This window comes from Leuresthes tenuis, unplaced genomic scaffold, assembly GCF_036924035.1.
Source record: "Leuresthes tenuis unplaced genomic scaffold, fLeuTen1.0.hap1 SCAF_15, whole genome shotgun sequence".
Taxonomy (NCBI): Eukaryota; Metazoa; Chordata; class Actinopteri; order Atheriniformes; family Atherinopsidae; genus Leuresthes; species Leuresthes tenuis.
In genome coordinates this window covers 5,407,229-5,426,606 of record NW_027325369.1, presented here as the reverse complement: position 1 = coordinate 5,426,606, position 19,378 = coordinate 5,407,229, and the positions used below count along the sequence as shown (strand labels likewise).

General features: G+C 41.7%; 2 protein-coding genes across 2 annotated transcripts in view; one reads left to right on the top strand and one right to left on the bottom strand.

The window, feature by feature from the left end:
* brf1a (BRF1 general transcription factor IIIB subunit a) overlaps positions 1–19,378 on the bottom strand; it is a 112,750-nt gene that overhangs the window by 72,555 nt on the left and 20,817 nt on the right. The window contains exons 6-11 of the mRNA XM_072365804.1: positions 16,927–16,999; positions 7,176–7,325; positions 4,999–5,092; positions 4,656–4,782; positions 2,822–2,861; positions 2,014–2,106 (exon numbers count right to left, since the gene is read on the bottom strand). Coding sequence (XP_072221905.1) covers positions 2,014–2,106; positions 2,822–2,861; positions 4,656–4,782; positions 4,999–5,092; positions 7,176–7,325; positions 16,927–16,999 — 577 coding nt within the window. The remainder of the gene's footprint in view (positions 1–2,013; positions 2,107–2,821; positions 2,862–4,655; positions 4,783–4,998; positions 5,093–7,175; positions 7,326–16,926; positions 17,000–19,378) is intronic.
* LOC140270607 (BTB/POZ domain-containing protein 6-B-like) lies at positions 11,877–16,053 on the top strand. The gene is made up of 4 exons (XM_072365805.1): positions 11,877–12,875; positions 13,405–13,495; positions 13,716–13,834; positions 14,404–16,053. The coding sequence occupies exons 1-4, from the start codon at positions 12,457–12,459 to the stop codon at positions 15,434–15,436; spliced, it is 1,662 nt and encodes a 553-aa protein (XP_072221906.1). The 5' UTR covers positions 11,877–12,456; the 3' UTR covers positions 15,437–16,053.

Sequence of the window (19,378 nt, the reverse complement as noted above, 5' to 3'; positions counted from 1 at the left end):
TCCAAGCCTTTATCTGCACTGACAGCTGAAACAAAAGCAGCGAGTCAAAAGGACACGGAGCAACAGCTTTTCTTTCTTTAGAGCTCCAGAAGTGCAGTATACGTGTCCAGAGTGAAGTACATGTGGGTGGTGACAATTCTTTTTCTCTTATCAATGGAGGCCATTTTAGGACATTTCTTCTTGGTTTTTCAGGATCAACTCTATATCGTCCATCTTTGCTCAACTTTTATCCATCAAATCTTTAATTAATCAGGATCAGCTGTCTTAACATCAGTAACAGACTTTGCTCTGAGTTACTGAAACCTTACAATTCAGTAGCAGAACAACGCCAACATTCTGAGAATGTGCCAGTATTTTTCTATGCTACCACAGACACAGCAGGTACTGGGAGGAGTGGAAACCAACTTAAACATATGGAACGGCTCCAAGTACAGTGGTACACTCGAATGCTATTGCTGCTACATCATGCAAAAGATTGTGAATAAAAAGAGACATAAGGCATAAGATATGTTAGACCACAAACAAAGCAGCCTCGGTCCAGACTGTTCTTACTGTGGTTCCGTGATGGTAGAGCGAGCAACCAGATCCTATCAAAGTAGAGGCATTTCTCTCTACCTTGAAGATTCTATTTCAAGACCTCTCTTCTGAGAAATCCTTTAATCCTAACACCTCTGAACCACCAACTTGCATTTCCTGCTCTTACTTTGTTCTTCATTATCGGTTCCACATATACTCTGTCCTTTAAATAAATGTAGCACTTAGTGCTTACACCAGGGTTTCTTTCGGCACCGAATGCTTTTCCAGCTCCTTCAAGGCTGTTTTAGATAAAAATGAAAGAAAAAAAAGAAAAAATAATGTCTAGGCAACCATTTTTTTTTTTTCCTTTCATGATGAACTGAGGGCACACAGGACACTGCATAACTCACTGTCACTGTCAGCGGCACATATCTGGAGATAAAGTAGCTGGGGACGCCTTTGCTATAAACTGTCACTTGATGACCTCTTTGAATGTTTCAAAACAAAAGATTCTCACATATTTCACCTTAGGATTCACATCTTAACACAATGTTCACATCTGGAAATGTTTTTGTTGCTCATCCTTTGCGGCAGCTTGATATGTTGTGGTAAATGTTGTGGTACCACAGTTTTCACGAAGGCATTAACTCGCTTATGCTAACGTAGCGATACCTTCCAATGTCAGGAGCAGTTCATAACATTAGTATGCTACTAACATACGCACATACATCTGTTAACAAACAGAATCTTTACCCAATAGCTGAAATCAAAAGTTGATGTAAATAGTGAATGCACTATGCTATTGTCTTCATTTATACAACACCAAGCTTCTTGTTCACTTGTTCACTGCTACTTGAAAGATTTACAGTAGACAGTATTTATCTAAAATGAATATAACAACTTTATGATGCTTTTCTGTGCACCAGCAGTCTCTCATACTTCACTAACACATCAGATACAGCTCAGTTGCTCAGCATTAAGATTCCAGCTCACATTGCTTCTTTTACACAAAAATGAACATTCAGGGATAATAATTCCATTGTTCACTTGTCAAAACAAAATGGTGTTTTTTGTTGCTTCTTTTTTTTTAACCAAAGCTTTGGGAACTTCACCATATGGGATAAAGTTCATTCAATGCATTGTGTTTCATATTTCTATCAAACAAAAGAAAATTAATCTGCTGCTGTCATCAATAGTTCAAACGGCTTTGTCGCCAATCCATTGCTCTTAAATTGTCATGGAATGCTGTATCCTCATTACTGTGGGTCAAAAATGACCAGAAAAACAACCTGTTCACAATTTAGGGCCAGTGTAAGGTCATGCTAATGGGATAAAAGGTGGAGACAGCCCTGAAATACCACAAATGTTCAGTGTTTGAAGCTTCAAGCTGGAGGCTCCCAAATCTTCCTAATTCCATTCATAGATATTTTTAGCACCCCTTCTCATTACCTTAACAGGTGAACTCTCGTTGGGATGACTGTCTCTGAATGCACTCACCTTCCTTAGTGTAGGCAGCGTACACTCCTCTCAGTTTAGGCCTCTGGCTTTCAAGCTCTGCATCTATTTCATCCTGGTACACTTGAATTTCATCTGTTTAAGATAAAAATGGAGATGGATGGATTTCCCCAAGAAGACAGAGCAGAAAATGGAGCAGATAGGGTAAATATTTGCTAAATGAATTGGACATGCAGTGTGGTGCTATGTGTGGTCTTCTCAGATGTTACTAGACCTTTCAATTATGTTTTTCTTAGGTCTGAAATTACACCATGTCAGGACTGCAACATAATGAACGGTTCACTGCATCTTGCACAGAAACTAAATCGTATTAAAAACATCGAGCTCTTGTCTCGCCGTGTACCATGTCATTTTAGTAATCCTTTGGGCCTCAACCAGAACACAGATGTGCATCTAAATGGGATCAGCCAAAACAAACACATTGAGGAAAACAACAAAAAGAGTAATGATACTCTGATCTTCTTGATTGAGGATTGAACATGTTTAAACTTCTATGAAAAGCAAACAAAATCACTTTTGAATCCCAACTGGAGCCTTTCTTTGTGGAGTTTGCATATTCTCCCCGTGTATGCCGGGCACTCCGGCTTCCTCCCACAGTCCAAAAATTGACCTTAAATTGACCCCAGGAGTGAGCGGTTGTTCGTCTCTGTGTGGCCCTGTGATGGACTGGTGACCTGTGCAGTGTGCACTTCGCCTCTCACCCAATGACAGCTGGGATAGGCTCCAGCGCCCCCAAATTAGATTTAATGGGTATAGAAAATGGATGGATGGATGGATGCTGGATTCATACCTTCAACACTATCTATCTTTTTCTTCAGCTCCATCTCCAGCTAGAGGAAACACAGAAAAAAAAGTGACACTGAATAAGACAACGACTCTTTTTGAAACCCACAGTGAATACAGTGAGAGCATTACACAGTAAAACGTCTCAGTACAAAAGAACATAGTGGTTGACAGCAGCTGCTCTCAGAAGCACTTTTTCTTCCCTGAAGTGTATTACCCGCTTAAGTTTGATTTGATGCTGCTTGTGTAGAACACAGCTGAAGAGCCGTGCTCATTATGTGCCATTGTTATAAAGATTATTAAACTATCTTACTCTGTGTACTCTACTGAAAACTTCCTCTTGCTTTTCTTCCATTAAGGCACAAAATGCTTCAGGACATTAGTGAACAAAATATCCTCCATTTAGGAAAGTTGGAGTTAAATTTGTCTGAAAATTGAATTCTTTTTCAACCTTTGACCACATTTTATTCCTAAACTTAGAGTCTGTTGTTATATAAAAAGCTTAACACGTGGCTCATGTGGTAGATGGAGTCTGTCCCAGAGACTATTTCCATCATCTCACAAAGAAGCAAACCTCGGTCATTTTTAACCTCATCTGTCAAAACGCTGTTTTTTGAGATAGTCGATTTAATCTAAAGTTAATTTTCTGCAGTATTCTTAATCTAAATTTACTAATAAATGAGTCATTTTTGGTGTGCAGCACAAATCTCTACTCTGTAACATAGATGGATTAAGACCCTAAAGCTGAAGCTGGATGTTAAACCTGAACATGTGTCTTTCTTGGGATTTTTTGATGAGCTTTTTCCTGTCGGGACACGGATTGTTAGGATGCTTTGCTCTGTTGGTTTGGATGCAGTGCAGCTGGAGTGATGTCAGCTGTTGGCTCTGGATCTTTTCTACATCTGTTTTGATGCACAACCATGGCAATGGGTATGTTGTTTGCATGTGGGAGCATCTGATTGAGGTTTCAAAAGCCCAAGTAATGCCTGGAATAAGATCCCAACCAAATCCAGATAAGATGAAGTAAGGATGTCTTGGATGGAGAGCGAAAACAAAATGGAGAAAAAAAGAGGAGGAATAATAAACAATATCTTCTCTCGATCATCATGAAAGTGTGAGATCCCTGGCGGATAACATTGACGAGTTTGGAGCCCCGACAAGGAAGACCGACAGAGAGGTAACAGTAAAGGAGGAGGATAGCGGTGCTTGTTGAGCACAGAAGGTGGAATCCTGGACATGTCACTGAAAAGGAGCATCTCTGCACCCCAGTTGTTGACCTGTTGGCTGAGAGTTTCCGTCCATGTTATTTACTGAGAGTTCACTGAGATGTTGCCAAGCCACAAAAACAACACCTCCGTCCATTAATGGCAATCTCTGAAGATTTCAACAACACCTTCCTCTCTGCTACTTCAACTAAATGTTTGTTCGCTGATTTCTATTTAAATTTACCCTCCATCGATAACAATGATAATTCACTCTGTAGTGATATAATTTCACCAATGGGGATTATTAAAGTAATATTGATTTGAATTGTATCAACTAAATTGAATAAAACCTACAGAAAATGGCTAATTTTGTCCTGGTTAGTTTGTAGAAGTGTTTCTCCCAAAATCTGAAAAAAGACCCAAACAGACCTGCAGACTGTTTTAGTTAAAAAGTTTAATACCTTTCAAAGCCTGGGGGCTGTGTGTAATCACCAAAATAACACAGGATGACAGTTATTTCACTTGTGAACTTAAGAATTTCAACTTATGCAAATTGGTATACGTCTTTTTATTTTTTTCAATGACAGAATCATTTTTTGGCTAACTATTTGGCTTTCTTATGAAATGGAAACATACCTGTTGGGTTTTCTTCTTCATCAGTCCAGCTGTAAAGCAGGGCGGGTCACACTCTTGGTCCAGATCTACTTTCATGAACTCTTCAATTGTCAGCTGGCTAGTGGGTGTGTCCTCAAACTCTACCAGCCTGATGCAGAAGGAGCGGCGAGTCATAATGAGGAAATATTAAGTAAGAACACACTATAGTTAAACAGAAAACTGTCCATGGGTTGATAATTTAAGACAGTTTATAAGAAGTTATTTATCTCTGCACTTTGGTGAAAAAACAACAAAAAAAACAAAACATAAAAGCCATGTATGAACGCCTCAATGCTCAGTCCAATCAGAATCTGTTAGAACCAACCTTTTTCTTAGTGTGTTTTCACACACTTTGACAACACTAACGATTTCTTTGACGGTGCGGCGAAAGTCATGTAGACGAGCGGCAACAAGAAGGGCTGCAAACAGAAGAAAAGAACAATATGATGGGCTTTGAACGAGCAGAAAATAGCTTTATATGAAGAACTTAGGTTTCTGTGCGTTTTTTACGTCTTTTTAAGTCTACAAAAACGTGTATTAATTAAATGGAACGATAGCACAGACAAGACTGAACTCTGAGCCAACAGTCTGCCCCAACACAAAAACAGCGTTTCACAAAGAAAGAGCAACAACGACATTAATATTATGCAATGAACTGCGAGCTTTGAAGGGAGACTGGTTATATAACTGTCGTTAGACTTGCCTCGCTCGAGAGGCCGTTAAAAGATAGATGCATGCGTCTACTTTCATATGTACTCTTCTAACAGCCTTCAGGAGTGAGGTGGCAGCTTTCAGCTCCACTGAGGACTTTCTCAAACATTTCATTGCCATTACCTTGAAACCATGCAACTTCAAAGTTGTTGGTTTTTCTCTCTAAATGCAGAGATTGTCATTTTTCACTTTACTTTCAAAACCTCCTCATCCTTGAAATCATAGAATGTAATCTATAATGTTAGTGAAACATTCTTCTACCCTGAAAGAAACATTTAGCAAAGGCTTTTCTTTTTGTCCATAAACACTCATTTTTGCATCATATTCAAAAACAAATTTTAGCTTCTTCTGCCTGAATGGATCCCTCTCAATGATTTATGATAGTCAATTAATTATTGAGGTAATGCAGCAGAAAACCAGAAAAGGCTGAAAATTAAAACTGTGCGTAAACATGCAGGAAGCGGAGGAAGCCAGGGATTTGATTTCAGGATGTCTCTGCTGGTGAAACGTCAAATCTGAGCGTATTCAGGTTGACAACATCCACACGCAACAAGGAAGGAGAACTGTGAGCTCAGCCGTTTCACAAGAACTGGATCACCGAACGAAAAGAAGACGACAGAACAGGTGAGAAATCAACAGCTCGTGAGCTGCGGTAAGCTCAGGCAGAGCTCCAACAGGTTTCACTGGCAGACAACCAAGGAAACGCAAACAAGCAGACAATATCGTGCTGAAAAAAAGAGATGACAATGATGATTGTGGTGGTGGTGATGATGATGGCAGCATTGGAGCATTGGATGCAGCAGCTAAACTTGCTGGTGAACAAGCCAGGCTTGGCCTCAGGTTAATAGTCATGTGTTAAAAGACTAATATGTAGAATTAAATTCTCAGAGGTCAGGTTTAATGATGATGCTGACATGTTTGCTGCTGTGGGCCATCCAGCTGAAGACAACACCAGCAAAGTACCACCTGACTGAAATAGTATTAGGGAGCAGCCAATCAAATTTCTAAACTGGGCAAAAGTCTTGAGCAATTTGTCACTCATTTAGAATTTTCTTCCAAAAAACCCAGACTGCATTAAGTTGGATCTTGCATTTAGACAGAGGCACGACTGGAAAGCAGCATACCAGTCACAAAAAGGGAGATTTTATCAGTTGGCTAAGTTGAAAATCTCCAAAGAGGTCCAGAGTGACTGATGCCACAGTTCCAGGAAATCTTTAGATTTTTCAATGACTCCAGAGCAAGTCTGACCTTTGTGAGAAGGTCTCATATCACGAAATGGCAGCCTGGCAGAGATGCCTCCCAAATCTTGAATGATAACTGGTATCATAGGCATGTAGAATATGAAGACCTTAACTGTACTGCTTACTTTAGAAAAACACCAGTCAGATCAGTATCGGGTCTCTTTTGCCTGCCAATTATACTCAAATTATTTTGCTAAGTATCCACTCCATCACTGTGATGAACACATAAAATGCTATTTTCACCAACTCTTAAACTGCAGTAACTTAAATGAACCCCGTCAGAGGGTATGAGCCTCCTCTACTGTCATGAACAACGTTAAGTATTCTGCTGGCCACAAAGCAGCTTTCTGAGTTTTAGAGCCTGAAATATTTTGATGTAGGGAACCGTGGCGTGGGATGCCAGAACGAAAAGGATCAATCATTTTCTGTCCTCAGATTGTTCTGTTTCGTTGCTCTGAGCCCTCAGGCTGCTACAAGCACCATTTGCCTGAAATGAGATGTACTTCTCCACCGCACAGACAGCAGGTACCAAACGCCGACTCATGGTTACCTGCGCCGCAGAGTCCCGATGGCCGCCTTCCCGTGTGCATCCAGTCCCTCTTCATCCTCTGCACAAGTCGCATTGCTGTCATGGAAACGTCATGGTTCTTCTCACCAAACTCCAGCAACTGGGCGAAGCGGGGAATATACAGGCAGGGGTCTGGTGAGAGGGAAGAGTTCTCTTTAAGCTCAGTAAAAACTTGTAAAGGTTCAGCAATTCCCTAAAAGAGCATTTGCCCTCATCTTAAATTTTCTTCGGTGAAAAGTGTGTGTGTGTGGGGTGTGTGGGGGGGGGTTGTCAGCTACAAGCTATGAGAGCCAACATGTTGCCAAAATTGACACTTTTTCCGACAGTACTGGCAATGATGAGAGTAATGAATTACAGTAACTGTTGTTGCTGTGACAAAAATATTTCTAAAAGTCCAGTACTCTGAAATGATGTAATGTCCAACTCAATGCACTAATAGGGCAGTCGTTCATTCAAATGCCAAAAGCCAGCAGTTGAGATTAAGGAAAAAAAAAAAGGAAAAAAAACAAGAGGATATAAAATCAGCTGAATCTTATGAATCTCTGAGTTTAAATGGAACATGAAGAAAATCAATCAAATGTTTTGGATCACTGGTCCCATTTAAGAGAGAAATTAGAAGAAGAAGACAGGCAGCTGGTCATTAACGCAGCGTTTTTTTTCTTTCTTTTAGACAGAACAGAGATGCTGATGTACAAAATCTCTGCATCCAACCACACGCAGAAGAGCTCATTAACTGTAGTCCCTGAATTGGAGATTTTGCCTGGAGATTTTTTTTTTTTTTTTTTTTTTTTTTAAATTCAGATTTATCTTTAATACACTCTAATTTTATAACATTGAGCTGAAATTACAAATAATATAATACAAGTGTTTCTGCTCTGTCGGCACGGCAGAGGTGCTTGGGAACAAAGTGCACCTCGCTAAGCACAGAGTAAACAGATTTCGTTGACTCAAAAGTACATTTTAAAGAGGAAATACAGTGGGTGGGGCTTTTTTTTTTCTTTTTAAAAAAAATGTGTCTGTATAATATTTGGGTGTTTGAAGCAACCTCCAACTTAAAAAAGTCTGAAAAAAACCAACTCTGTCATTTTTTTAAGTCTGTCTTGGTCTAAAAGTGTCACCCACTGATCTGGACTGATTTGCAGGGCTCCGTTACATCACAGATCCAGCTTAGTGTGTAATTATCCAGCATCCAAATCTTGATCTCCACCCACAGCTTCACATCATTCTGCATTTGCTGTACTTTGGACGTGGGAAGTTGAAACTCTTGTTATTCTTTACCAACAACAGCAAGTCCACATCAGTTTTAAGAAACTAAGTGGTAATGCTCCACTGGTATGTTGTCTATTTATTCAGCTTAATTAGTTCAAGAAAAGCAAATTAAATATTCACCATTTACCATTAAAATACAGAGAGGTCTGGGCTGATAAATCTTACCAAAGGTCCCAACTAAAAAAAAACCCTGCACTCTTGTTGCCGTTTTTTTCTTGTTTTTTTCCACCATAGTTGGAAATTTTAAATAGAGTTCCAATTTGTTAATGCAGTATTAATAGGAACATATGACAACAGTGAGACTGGTGTTACCAAAACACCAGGAACAGAAACAGAAATTTAGCATACAAGCAACACTTCTTAAAACACAGGATCAGATTGACAGTGAAGCCTGAGCGAGAAAAATAATTTGAATTGTTATTACTAGTTTCTACTGGTCTGTTATCTGCCAGCGGGCCATTAAGTTAGCTCAATGTTCTTTCTGTGGTGCAGTAGCTTGAAATCCTGGGCCAGTTCAATCCATGACTTGCAACAAGATTAACCTAAAACAGGAATCAGTACCAGTTGCCTGAAGTACAGATTTAAGACTTAAAATAGCAGTATCTTTCTTTCATCAGTTTGGTGAGTTCAGTTTGCTGTGTGTGCTTAGTGGTAACTCTCAGCTTAGGCACCGAATGCTGTGCTCAGGTACACAACCTGGACTAGCAGCTATGATCAAAGCTGTAAAGATATGGTTTAAAAGAAAGCTGTTGGGCCTTCATGTCAGTTTGAGTTAAAGAAAACTTTGGTATATAATTTAAAGCTAAAGCTGCACAATTTATGTGTGGATCCTGTAACGATCACATTCAGCTTTGGTCTTGTGCGCAATAATGAAGATGATAATCAATTTTGCGTAATAGATTTGAGAGTAAAGACGAGTCCAAAATGCTGCAGGTTCTGAAACCGATTTCAGATAGTTTTGGCTCTCCAATCCTGCTGCCAAAAACCTCTCAGGATGACTCCAATAAACAGGATGCCGCTGTGCCCAGAACGCCATCGTTTACAGGTACCTTCGGTCTATGTGTGCAGTCAGCAAAAAAAACAAAAAACAAAACCAAACAAACGACACCAGGAAAACTACCTGTACGCTTCCCAGTAAAACCAGTGACTTCCTGCTGACTGCAAATGAGCTCCAATGGAAAGTGGAAGATTAGAATTTACTTCCTTGCAGTGGCCCGTTTCTCACTCAGTCAGGGGGTCTACATGATGAGATTCATTCCATTATAGCTATAGTTGGATTATGCTCCTTATTTTAGCAAGGGTAATATGGCTATATGGCGGTGAATAAATCGAATCATTAGCACAAAGCATGTCATACCACGTTTACGATAGGTGGCGCTGTACCCATTTCAACCATCGCTAATAGAGCCACTTCCTGTTGACCTCTTCAGAACGCAAAGTCCAATTCACCACGCGCTTCACCGCCCACAATCACGTTTAGTGCGACTATCAATAGAGTAATCTCTGGGTCTTAATCCGACAGAGTAACCTGATCCGGTCCAATTTTTTGTCAGACTAAGATGTATACATGAATTCAATAACTCAGTCTTATTGTAATCTAGCCATTAATCTGATTTTTTGTGTCTCTATCCAGATTTCCTCAGATGGTGAAAGGATTTAAACGGGTAGTCCTCCAATTACAAGCTCACATTTGTTCCAACGTTGCGCCTCAAATGTCTGAGAAATGAGTACAGTGTTGCAAGTCAAACTTTATTGAAAACTCTTTACATTAAGCTAAATTTAAACAAAAATATATAACTGCCTGCTTTAATAATTAGTGCCTTGGCTGGTGGTCAGTTTGCCTCCAACTTAGTTTTTTTCATCTTTTTCTGAAAATTACTTTCCCATCTTAATGTAAAACTGAAGTTAAGAGAAACCCTTATTCTTTTGTGGACGGGAGATCAAGAATAGAGTTTTGTGCCTGTGCTATGACAGTGGAGTCAAATATCTTTGAAGTCTGTGTCTCTACTTAAAAGCAGTCCAGTGGAAATCTGGTGGAGCCAGCTGGTAACAAGATCGATGCCGATCCCTCCTCTTTCTGCATCCCCATAATGATACGCCTGCAGTGCTGGTCATCGCTGCTCAAAGTTTCACTACAGTGTCTAATGTCAAAAGCAGGCAGGGTGCAAGAAAAGAACGGGACTGAAGTTGACCCTTTACACACAAACGCACACACACTTTCATTCAACCCATCTTCATTCCCAAAAATGACTGACCACCCCCAGAGAGGGAATATGAACTTGCTCCTTTCTATCAAATTGAGGAGCAGGCTCCTATGAATAGCATGAATCTTATCATGGAGTCATGGGAAAACTGTGCCGTTTCATCAAAAACCCAAACAGGAATACATTCTGGTTTAAGCTGCATTATGATGGGTGTGGGCATGTGTGACTGTTGAGCGGCCGTGCGCCGGGACATATCCAAAACTTGATAGCATTTGATATCAACATCAGAAACCATATTCAAAGAGAATGTCATGTTGTTTGATCTGTTTTCTACAGAAGTAGGTACACTTTAAGGACCCTAAAATGGCTTCTGTTCTTAGCGGCAAAAAGGATTTAAAAAAACGCAGATTTTGCCGAGTTTGTTTGTTGACCCTTTGGATCACAGAATGAACCCTTCAGTAACCATGTGTATTGTTGGTTAAATTTGATGTTTTCCTTTACATTGAAGTGCTGTCAGACTGCCTTCTTGTCCTCGGCAACGGAGTTGTATTCAACTGATCGTCTTGTTAGAGGTTCGTGTTTAGAAATGTAAAAATAAGAATCACTATTTTGTCTTTCCACATAAACTTAATTTTAATCAGCTTTATAGCTGCACATAGTAGCACTTTGGTTACTCCTTTATTATTAATCAATTCACCTGACCATTCATTTCTTCGTTTACTTGTTAATTTGTTTATATATGGTGATATTCTTACCATCCAAAAGGGCACAGTTTTACATGGCAGTGAAAGTGACTGAAGCTCAGTAATAAAACAACTACAAAGAGATAAATGGCAATCCTCAACATAGACATAAAACAAACTGAAAGGGATAAAATTATCATAAAGGGACTCTAAAAGTAATCCAAAAAGGACTCCAAGCAAACAAAAAGGGACACAAAACAACACAATACACACTTTTGGAGAGAATTTTGTGTGTGTATGAGTATTAAAGCGTGTGGAGGGGGGGGGGGGCTCTTTTACTTGTGTGCATCAGGGCCAATTGCCTCTTGCTCCGCCCATGCTTGTTCTGATCACTGAGGCAGAAGAGGAGGGTTCAGTGCAGTGACGCATTCTGCAGAGCAGCGAGGGAGGGGCTTATGCCCCTCTGACGTTGACGCGTCGCCTTGTCTGATTGGCCCCCAGCGAGTCCTGGGCGTCCGCGGAGATCAAGACGAAAAAAAAAATAAAAAAAACGCTGTAAAAATAGAGCAGACCTCAAGATCTCTCGACAAACGACTATTTACCTCGGATGTGTGTGGATGTGGCGTAACATTATAGCTGACTTGGTCTCGGTCGACTAACAGTTCGGAAAAAAAAGGAAGAAATATCAGTGAGGATTAACGCAGAGGCGGGGTGGGAAAAAAGAGGAAGGACTTGAATATCAGCTGCGACTCTCCGGATTACTTACTCGCTTGAAAAAAAAAAAAAGGGAAAACAAACGACGCTTTCTGCGCCAAGTGAGGATGAGCTGACCACCAGGAAAAAAAGAGAGGCCAGAGTGGTTGTGGTCGAAGTTGGAAGCGGAGGAGGAAACGGACTCCGACGGGCTTGGACGGATATTTAGATGTTGCGGTGTAAACTTCGCTGTCGATGCCGTTTTAAAGCGGATTTGTAGGAGTCGGGTTCTACGCAAAAATAAATCCCAAATTCTCAACTGAAGAAACCCCCTTTTAGGTTAGCTCGGTTCGACCCCTAAAGTGATCCAAACACACCGGGAATCGAAGCGAAGAAGATCAGCTGTTTGTGCCGATGCCAACGGCAGACTGTAGATTGCTCCACCATGGCCGGATCATGAGGTGTTTGACTTATCTATTACTGCTTCCAGAAACACTCAAAAAGTCAAAGAAGGTCGGCAAGCTCCCGGGCAGGCTGCCGGTATGTTATGAGATCCTGACTCTGTCCCTGTCGAGCACGAAGAAGAAGCAGCAGCAGCAGAAGCAAAAGGAGAAGATGGCTGCGGAGTTATACCCCGCCGCCAACACCAACAACACCAACCTGGCCAACGGCACTACTGTAGCGGACACCGAGAAGACCAAGGAGGTGCAGGTGTGCCTGGCAGGCAGCGGCGGCAGCAGCGCGGCGACCACACCGACCACCCAGCAAAACATCAACAACAACAACGTCGACCCACCCAGCTGGCAGTGCAGCCACCCGACACTCCGAGAGAGGTAACCCCAACACACTTTGGCTCGAATATTCTCCAACAGTCGGCTGGAAAGCTGGCGTAAATGTTCTGAATAGGTGTACGTGGAGTACCAAAGTTACTATCAAGTGAACACCGGACGATATGGTCACTTTTTGTCGCCGTTTTAAAGGAAGAAACACGGGACGTGCAATAAAGGCTCCACTGTCAGTAGTGGGCATCAATAGTTTACATTTGCCTTCTTTGGACCTGGTTTTGGCTACATCATTACTATCTACAATTATAGTAACAAGTTGTATCCAGCACAGTTTATATCTCACTACATCTTAATACGTTTTAGATAAACTAAGACGAATTGCAGACATTTTTCATTATCACCGTTTATTTGCTATGCATCACAATTACCCAACATCCATGTGGACCACATCAAAAACTAAGTATAATCTGGTGCTGCACTCCTGCAGCAGCTGACCGGTGCCTGTAGGTGGAGGAGTGTGGGAGGGTTTGATGTTATACAACCCTTGAGGCTTATTTGTGGAACCTGCTTCTCTTAGGAACGCCTTGATGTTTAACAATGAGCTGATGGCCGATGTCCACTTCATTGTTGGGCCCTTGGGGGGAGCACAAAGGGTTCCAGCACATAAGGTAAGAACCTCCTGGAAAAACTCTGGAATGCACTGCATCTAAACTGTGTCACGGTCTGTGCTTTGAATGTATAAACATATTTGCTTGGAAGTTGTCCAAGTCCCTGCACCAGTACTCGTGCACAGAAGTCGACCTGCTCTGTTGTTGCACTTCGTAAAGAAGAGTGACTCAGGTTGCATGTGTCTCTGATGCATCCGTCTCCTCCTCTTTCCCCACCCAGTATGTGCTGGCCGTGGGAAGCTCGGTCTTCTGTGCCATGTTTTACGGCGATTTGGCGGAGGAGGAGTCTGAAATCCATATCCCAGATGTGGAACCTGCTGCTTTCCTAATTCTGCTGAAGTAAGCCACTCACAAACACTCCTCACACAGTCAACCAGAGGCAGAGATGACAAGCGCAGTCAGTGTCACTTCAAAGCATATTATTACTCATCCGAAGCTGAGTAGAGGCGAATGCCAAAATGCTGGGAGCGCCTGAGAGCAGTGGCAGTAGCACAGTGCTCTGTAATTGCTGGTTTTCTCAGCACTCTTTGTTCATCTACAAACTCCCCCCCTTCAGCCCAACTGCTTCCTTATATACAGACTAGTAGTTATAAATAACATGCTTTTGCGCTCCTTCAGCTCAGTAGCTCTGGATAAGACTGCATCTCAGAATGTTTTCTTTGTAGGTCCTTTTTGGAAAACTGAGTAGAATGAGTCAACTTCTCATAAAATCCTGAAATATTTTTTCCATAATGCCAGATTGGCTTGATGCGATGGGAATTTGATAGTATAAAATCAAAAAAAAGAGAAGGAATCCTGGGAGAGGATGATTCATAGGGGTGTAATATCAAACTGGTAGAGTACTGTAGCTGATCTTTGTGTTTGTAAACCATATTTCTGTGCACTTAAAACTCTCTTTCTTCTCCCAGGTACCTGTACAGCGATGAGATCGACCTGGAGGCAGACACGGTGCTGGCCACCCTGTATGCTGCCAAGAAGTACATTGTCCCTGCACTGGCTAAGGCCTGCGTCACCTTCCTGGAAACGAGCCTGGAAGCAAAGAACGCCTGCGTGCTGCTCTCCCAGAGCCGCCTATTCGAAGAGCCTGAACTGACGCAGCGCTGCTGGGAGGTGATTGATGCTCAGGCTGAGCTGGCGCTGGGCTCCGAAGGCTTCTGCGAGATCGACCTGCAGACGCTGGAAATCATCTTGAGGAGGGAAACTCTCAACACCAAGGAGGTGGTGGTGTTTGAGGCTGTTATGAACTGGGCCACAGCAGAGTGCAAGAGACAAGGTTTAGGTCCGACTACCCGCAACAGAAGAGACGTCCTGGGCAAGGCGCTGTTCTTGGTGCGCATTCCCACCATGAGCCTGGATGAGTTTGCTAATGGAGCAGCACAATCTGATATCCTAACGCTTGAGGAGACGCACAATGTGTTTCTGTGGTACACAGCGGCTAACAAGCCTAAACTGGACTTCCCTCTGACTGCGAGGCAGGGCTTGGCCCCTCAGAGGTGCCACCGATTCCAATCCTCTGCTTACCGGAGCAATCAGTGGCGCTACCGCGGTCGATGTGACAGCATTCAGTTTGCAGTGGACAAGAGAATCTTTATCGCTGGTTTGGGACTGTACGGGTCGAGTGGTGGCAAAGCCGAGTACAGCGTCAAAATCGAGCTTAAGAGACAAGGAGTGATCCTGGCGCAGAACCTGACAAAGTTTGTGTCGGACGGGTCGAGCAGTACTTTTCCAGTCTGGTTCGAGCATCCTGTTCAGGTGGAGCAGGATGCGTTCTACACAGTGAGTGCCGTTCTGGACGGAAACGAACTGAGCTACTTTGGCCAGGAGGGAATGACAGAGGTGCAGTGTGGGAAGGTGACATTTCAATTCCAGTGCTCCTCTGACAGCACCAATGGGACTGGAGTACAGGGAGGACAGATCCCCGAGCTAGTGTTCTACGCATAAGCTGCTCTGGACTGCTGATGGATGAGGTTCATCCTCCCCTCCCAGCCTTCAAAGTAATGTAGCATCAAATACACTTGAGTAAAATGTCACACTAAATGGCCTGCTTAGTTCTTTTGAGAGACTATTTTAAAAGCAAAGGATCTGTCGTTTTTGTCTTATTTAATTTAATGTTATTTTTTTATTTAAATACGGATTTAACTTTATTTGCTCTGATGCCCGTGTTTAAGGGCTGCAGCTGCTGTAGAAACAACATTAATACAGCCATCTGTGGTTATGTAATCAAGCTGAGCTCCACAACTGGAACTAGAAGTGACTGCTTCAAATTGTGTAATTGCAAGTCTACATATAATGTTGTTACTATAGTTCAAGCAGCAATACTACACGGGGAGCAGAGTTTATGTAGTGTTATGATTCTAAATGCAAAAAAAATACAAAAAAAGTAGAAATCTTGAGAAAAGGAGTCATTTTGCACTTCAGAAGATGGCCTCAGAAACGTTGTGTCTTTTGTAAAATACAATTTAACTGTTGACAGCTTGATGCTGTGAAAGACCAGATGTGTTCTGTACAAGAATGCTTATAAACCTGATAATAAAAACAAAGGTTATAATGTGAACAAAGCCACAGATGTCACCTCAATACGCTGCTGGGGTAAAGAAGTGGGGATTTGAGGGGCTGCAGCGCCCTCTGGTAACACCTGACTGAACTACACCCTGGATTATGGGTGGGTATGAGGGCCACAGGTTCAGGGGTCCAAGGGGTCACGGAGCCCTAAGGAGCAGCCCATTTTTCTAAGTAAGCAATTCTTACAGAAAGTGGCAACGGTCAGTTAAACTTGGATACTATTAATTTATTTCTGTGATACTTAAACATGAATAATGAGCTTCACAGAGCCTGCGTGGATCCTTATTTTTGTATGTTTGGTCTCATTCTCCAAATTCACCTTCAGACTACATTTAATTTAAACTTAAATCTTACAAGGACTTTGATTTGATTTAAGCAAAAAAGACTCGACCTGAACAAAGAATCTCCATCAGCGGTTTGACTCTTCCCTCTGATATTTGGTGTTGTAGTCAACTAAAGTATTGCGTAGGATTGCACTGAAAAGGAGATGTGTTTTGGATCCGTGTGGCATCTAAAAGTCATTGTGTCTTGTATGAACAAGTGTTTCAAGAGCAGAACTCTTTGTAAAGTCCCCATGCTTGGTGGGATATAATCAAGATAAAACCTGGATGTAAACTACAAGATTCCCTGCCTATTAAGGATTCTTGAGGTTTTGCCTCACAGGTTGGACAACAAGATCAATCTGAAATATCTCATTTTGTGGTCTCGGAAACTTAAGAATCTGTAATGTAGATTTTTGCCATGATGAAGACAAAACAGCTGAAAACCTAGCTGGAATGAAATGTAGTTTGTAGGTGTGGGACTCTATATCCACAGATTAACTGAATCTTTGTTTAGAAAGGGGGAGAGAGTCAAGTTGAGATCTGTACCTATAGCTGGAGCATTGATGCAAAGCTCTCTGGCCAGCAGGAGAAAAGTTTTTCCCAAGACATAGACGTTCACCTGTGGACAAAAGCAAGGAAAAACAAAGAGAGAGATGAGTAAAAGCCTGTTGTCTGTCTGAGATAAAGCCTTGTGCTCCCAGCTCTTCATTTTGTAACAGGATTGAAGTTTTTACACACTCAACTATGTAAATCTGTTATGACTGCGGCAGCCATTAAACCCATTCAAATCAACTTACAGAATTACGTTAAAGCTCGAGCATCGGGCCGTTTACTCCACAGGATGCAGTGCTTTTGAGCAGACTGTGGATATGAAATTGGGCTGTTGCGTCACCGACAGTTTAAGCGTCGTAGTTACATAACTGACTCCAAGGTTGCAGAACATTTCACCTCAATATGTGTGATTAAAAGCTGGACCCTGGTGTTATTTGAAAGGATTTGAAGGGTCTGTGGAACACAGCTCTTTCCATTAATTTCTAATCAGAATATACAACACTGTACTCAGATTGATTTCCTGTATCTAACCCGTAAATCATGCTGGCTGCATGTCTGTCAGAGCGGCCGTCCTTTCTCGCTGGCTCGTAAACAGGTGACATTTCAACTCTGTTTGCTGTCATTTCTGGTGATTTTTTTTAACCAAGGCTTGGTGAGGTGACCCGATGACCTTCCTTTATCTGAACAGAGGGCTGTTTTTTGTTATTGTACAACAGTGACCTTCACGGACCTCTGCAAATGCAATTGTTCTAAACACCTCAGCAAAAAACAAAGGGTTATTTTGGTAAGAGTTGAGGGAGAAAAAAAAAAAAACAGGAAAAATTGTCTTTAGTGTAAAGTTACTTTACTTCTACCAACGTTTTAAGATAGATTTAAATTATTTTTTAAAAGTTTGACAAACCCTTTAGAGCTGCTAAAGGCGAATGGCTTTTTTAAAAACACACTTTGGTTCGAGTCGAGTTTTGCATATCAGTTCTGAGACATTTACTGGTGATTAAATGACAACTGCTGACTAAATGCCTGAAAGAATCGGCCATTCTTCAAGCAGAAACGACAAACCTTCAAAACCAGGAGTTACCACCCGTCCGTCACACGTCGACAATCAAATATACGTTTTACAAGATCTCAGATAAAAACCATCATTCAAAAAGATCATTTCTCATAATCTTGATGTAAATCTTGACATTAGGAGCCAATTTGACAGTTTATTGTGTCAAGTTCTTGAACCTGCAGTGCAAGCAAAAAGTTTTCATTTCATCAAATCCATGGCAGTTTTTTTTCTCTCCCAGGTTGAAAGAAAAGTTACTTTAGGATGGAAAAAATAAGACACAGCAACATTATTGAAAACTTCAAACATTGCAGCTCCGAAGGTAATAAATGGAAACTTTCTGGAACAGGATCTGATGAGAAGTCCCCTGTGCGGTTAAAACTAGGCTGAGGAGCAAAAAAGAGGCCTGATTTGTAGCAGGAAGAGCAGTGTGCGTGGGGGTGGATGAAGGCAAGTGGGGCATCAGGGTTATCACTCTGGAACCTCCCATCACAGATGTTTCATTGTATTTTACCCCACAACACCTCAAGAAGGCTCTGCAGTAAATTCTAACATCCCTAGTCCACCCCCATTCCATCTGAAAGGATGTAGGGTTGGATACTGCTGAATAACAAAGCCACAAGGCCACACATCTATCATCATCACCTTCAGGAACTTACAGTGTTACAAGCCAGAGTTAAATCTGCCTGGGTTTAGGGCTGTAATCTAAAGCAGAAGGATCAGGTCGTGAACTCGGGTCAGATCTCCCATCATTCCCTCACACCAACACTGCCCAGACCACCGCAGCCTGAAGGAGGGCGAGGCGCTTTTTGGAGCAGACGGACGGACTCTCACTCTCAGCCCCCATTGGAGTCGGCAGGGAAACAGATGCTCCCTCTGCTATTCTGGGATTCCAGCAAGAAATTTATGCACAAAAGAAGAAATAGTGAAGGAGGAACGGGAACGAGCGCAGTTGCAACTTTGAAAGATGGTAATCGTATTAGCCAGTTTGAAGAAACTGAGGCAGAAACCATCTGTACTATTCTCAACAGCAGCTGCTTTAAAGCTTTAATACAGAATGGGTCACCTCTTATAGAGATTTATTATTAAGTCTACAGTTCATCACAGATCTCCAGAGCCACTTTCCAGAACACTGATTCGGTTTGGTTGCTGTGATTACAAGATAATCCCAGTTCCTCTCAGTCTGTTGCGTTTCCCATTAATGTGGCTCTGTGTGTGAGGCAAACTTAAAACTCTTCTTCTCTAATAGTGATGAAAGACAACAAGAGGGTGAATACAGACATCTGCATCTTATAAATAATGCTTTAAAAGAATAATTTAAAAAGATTTTCACAGCAATCATTTCAATCTTTCTGAAAGTAAACTAAATCAAACTATTAATTTATCTATTCTTTAAAC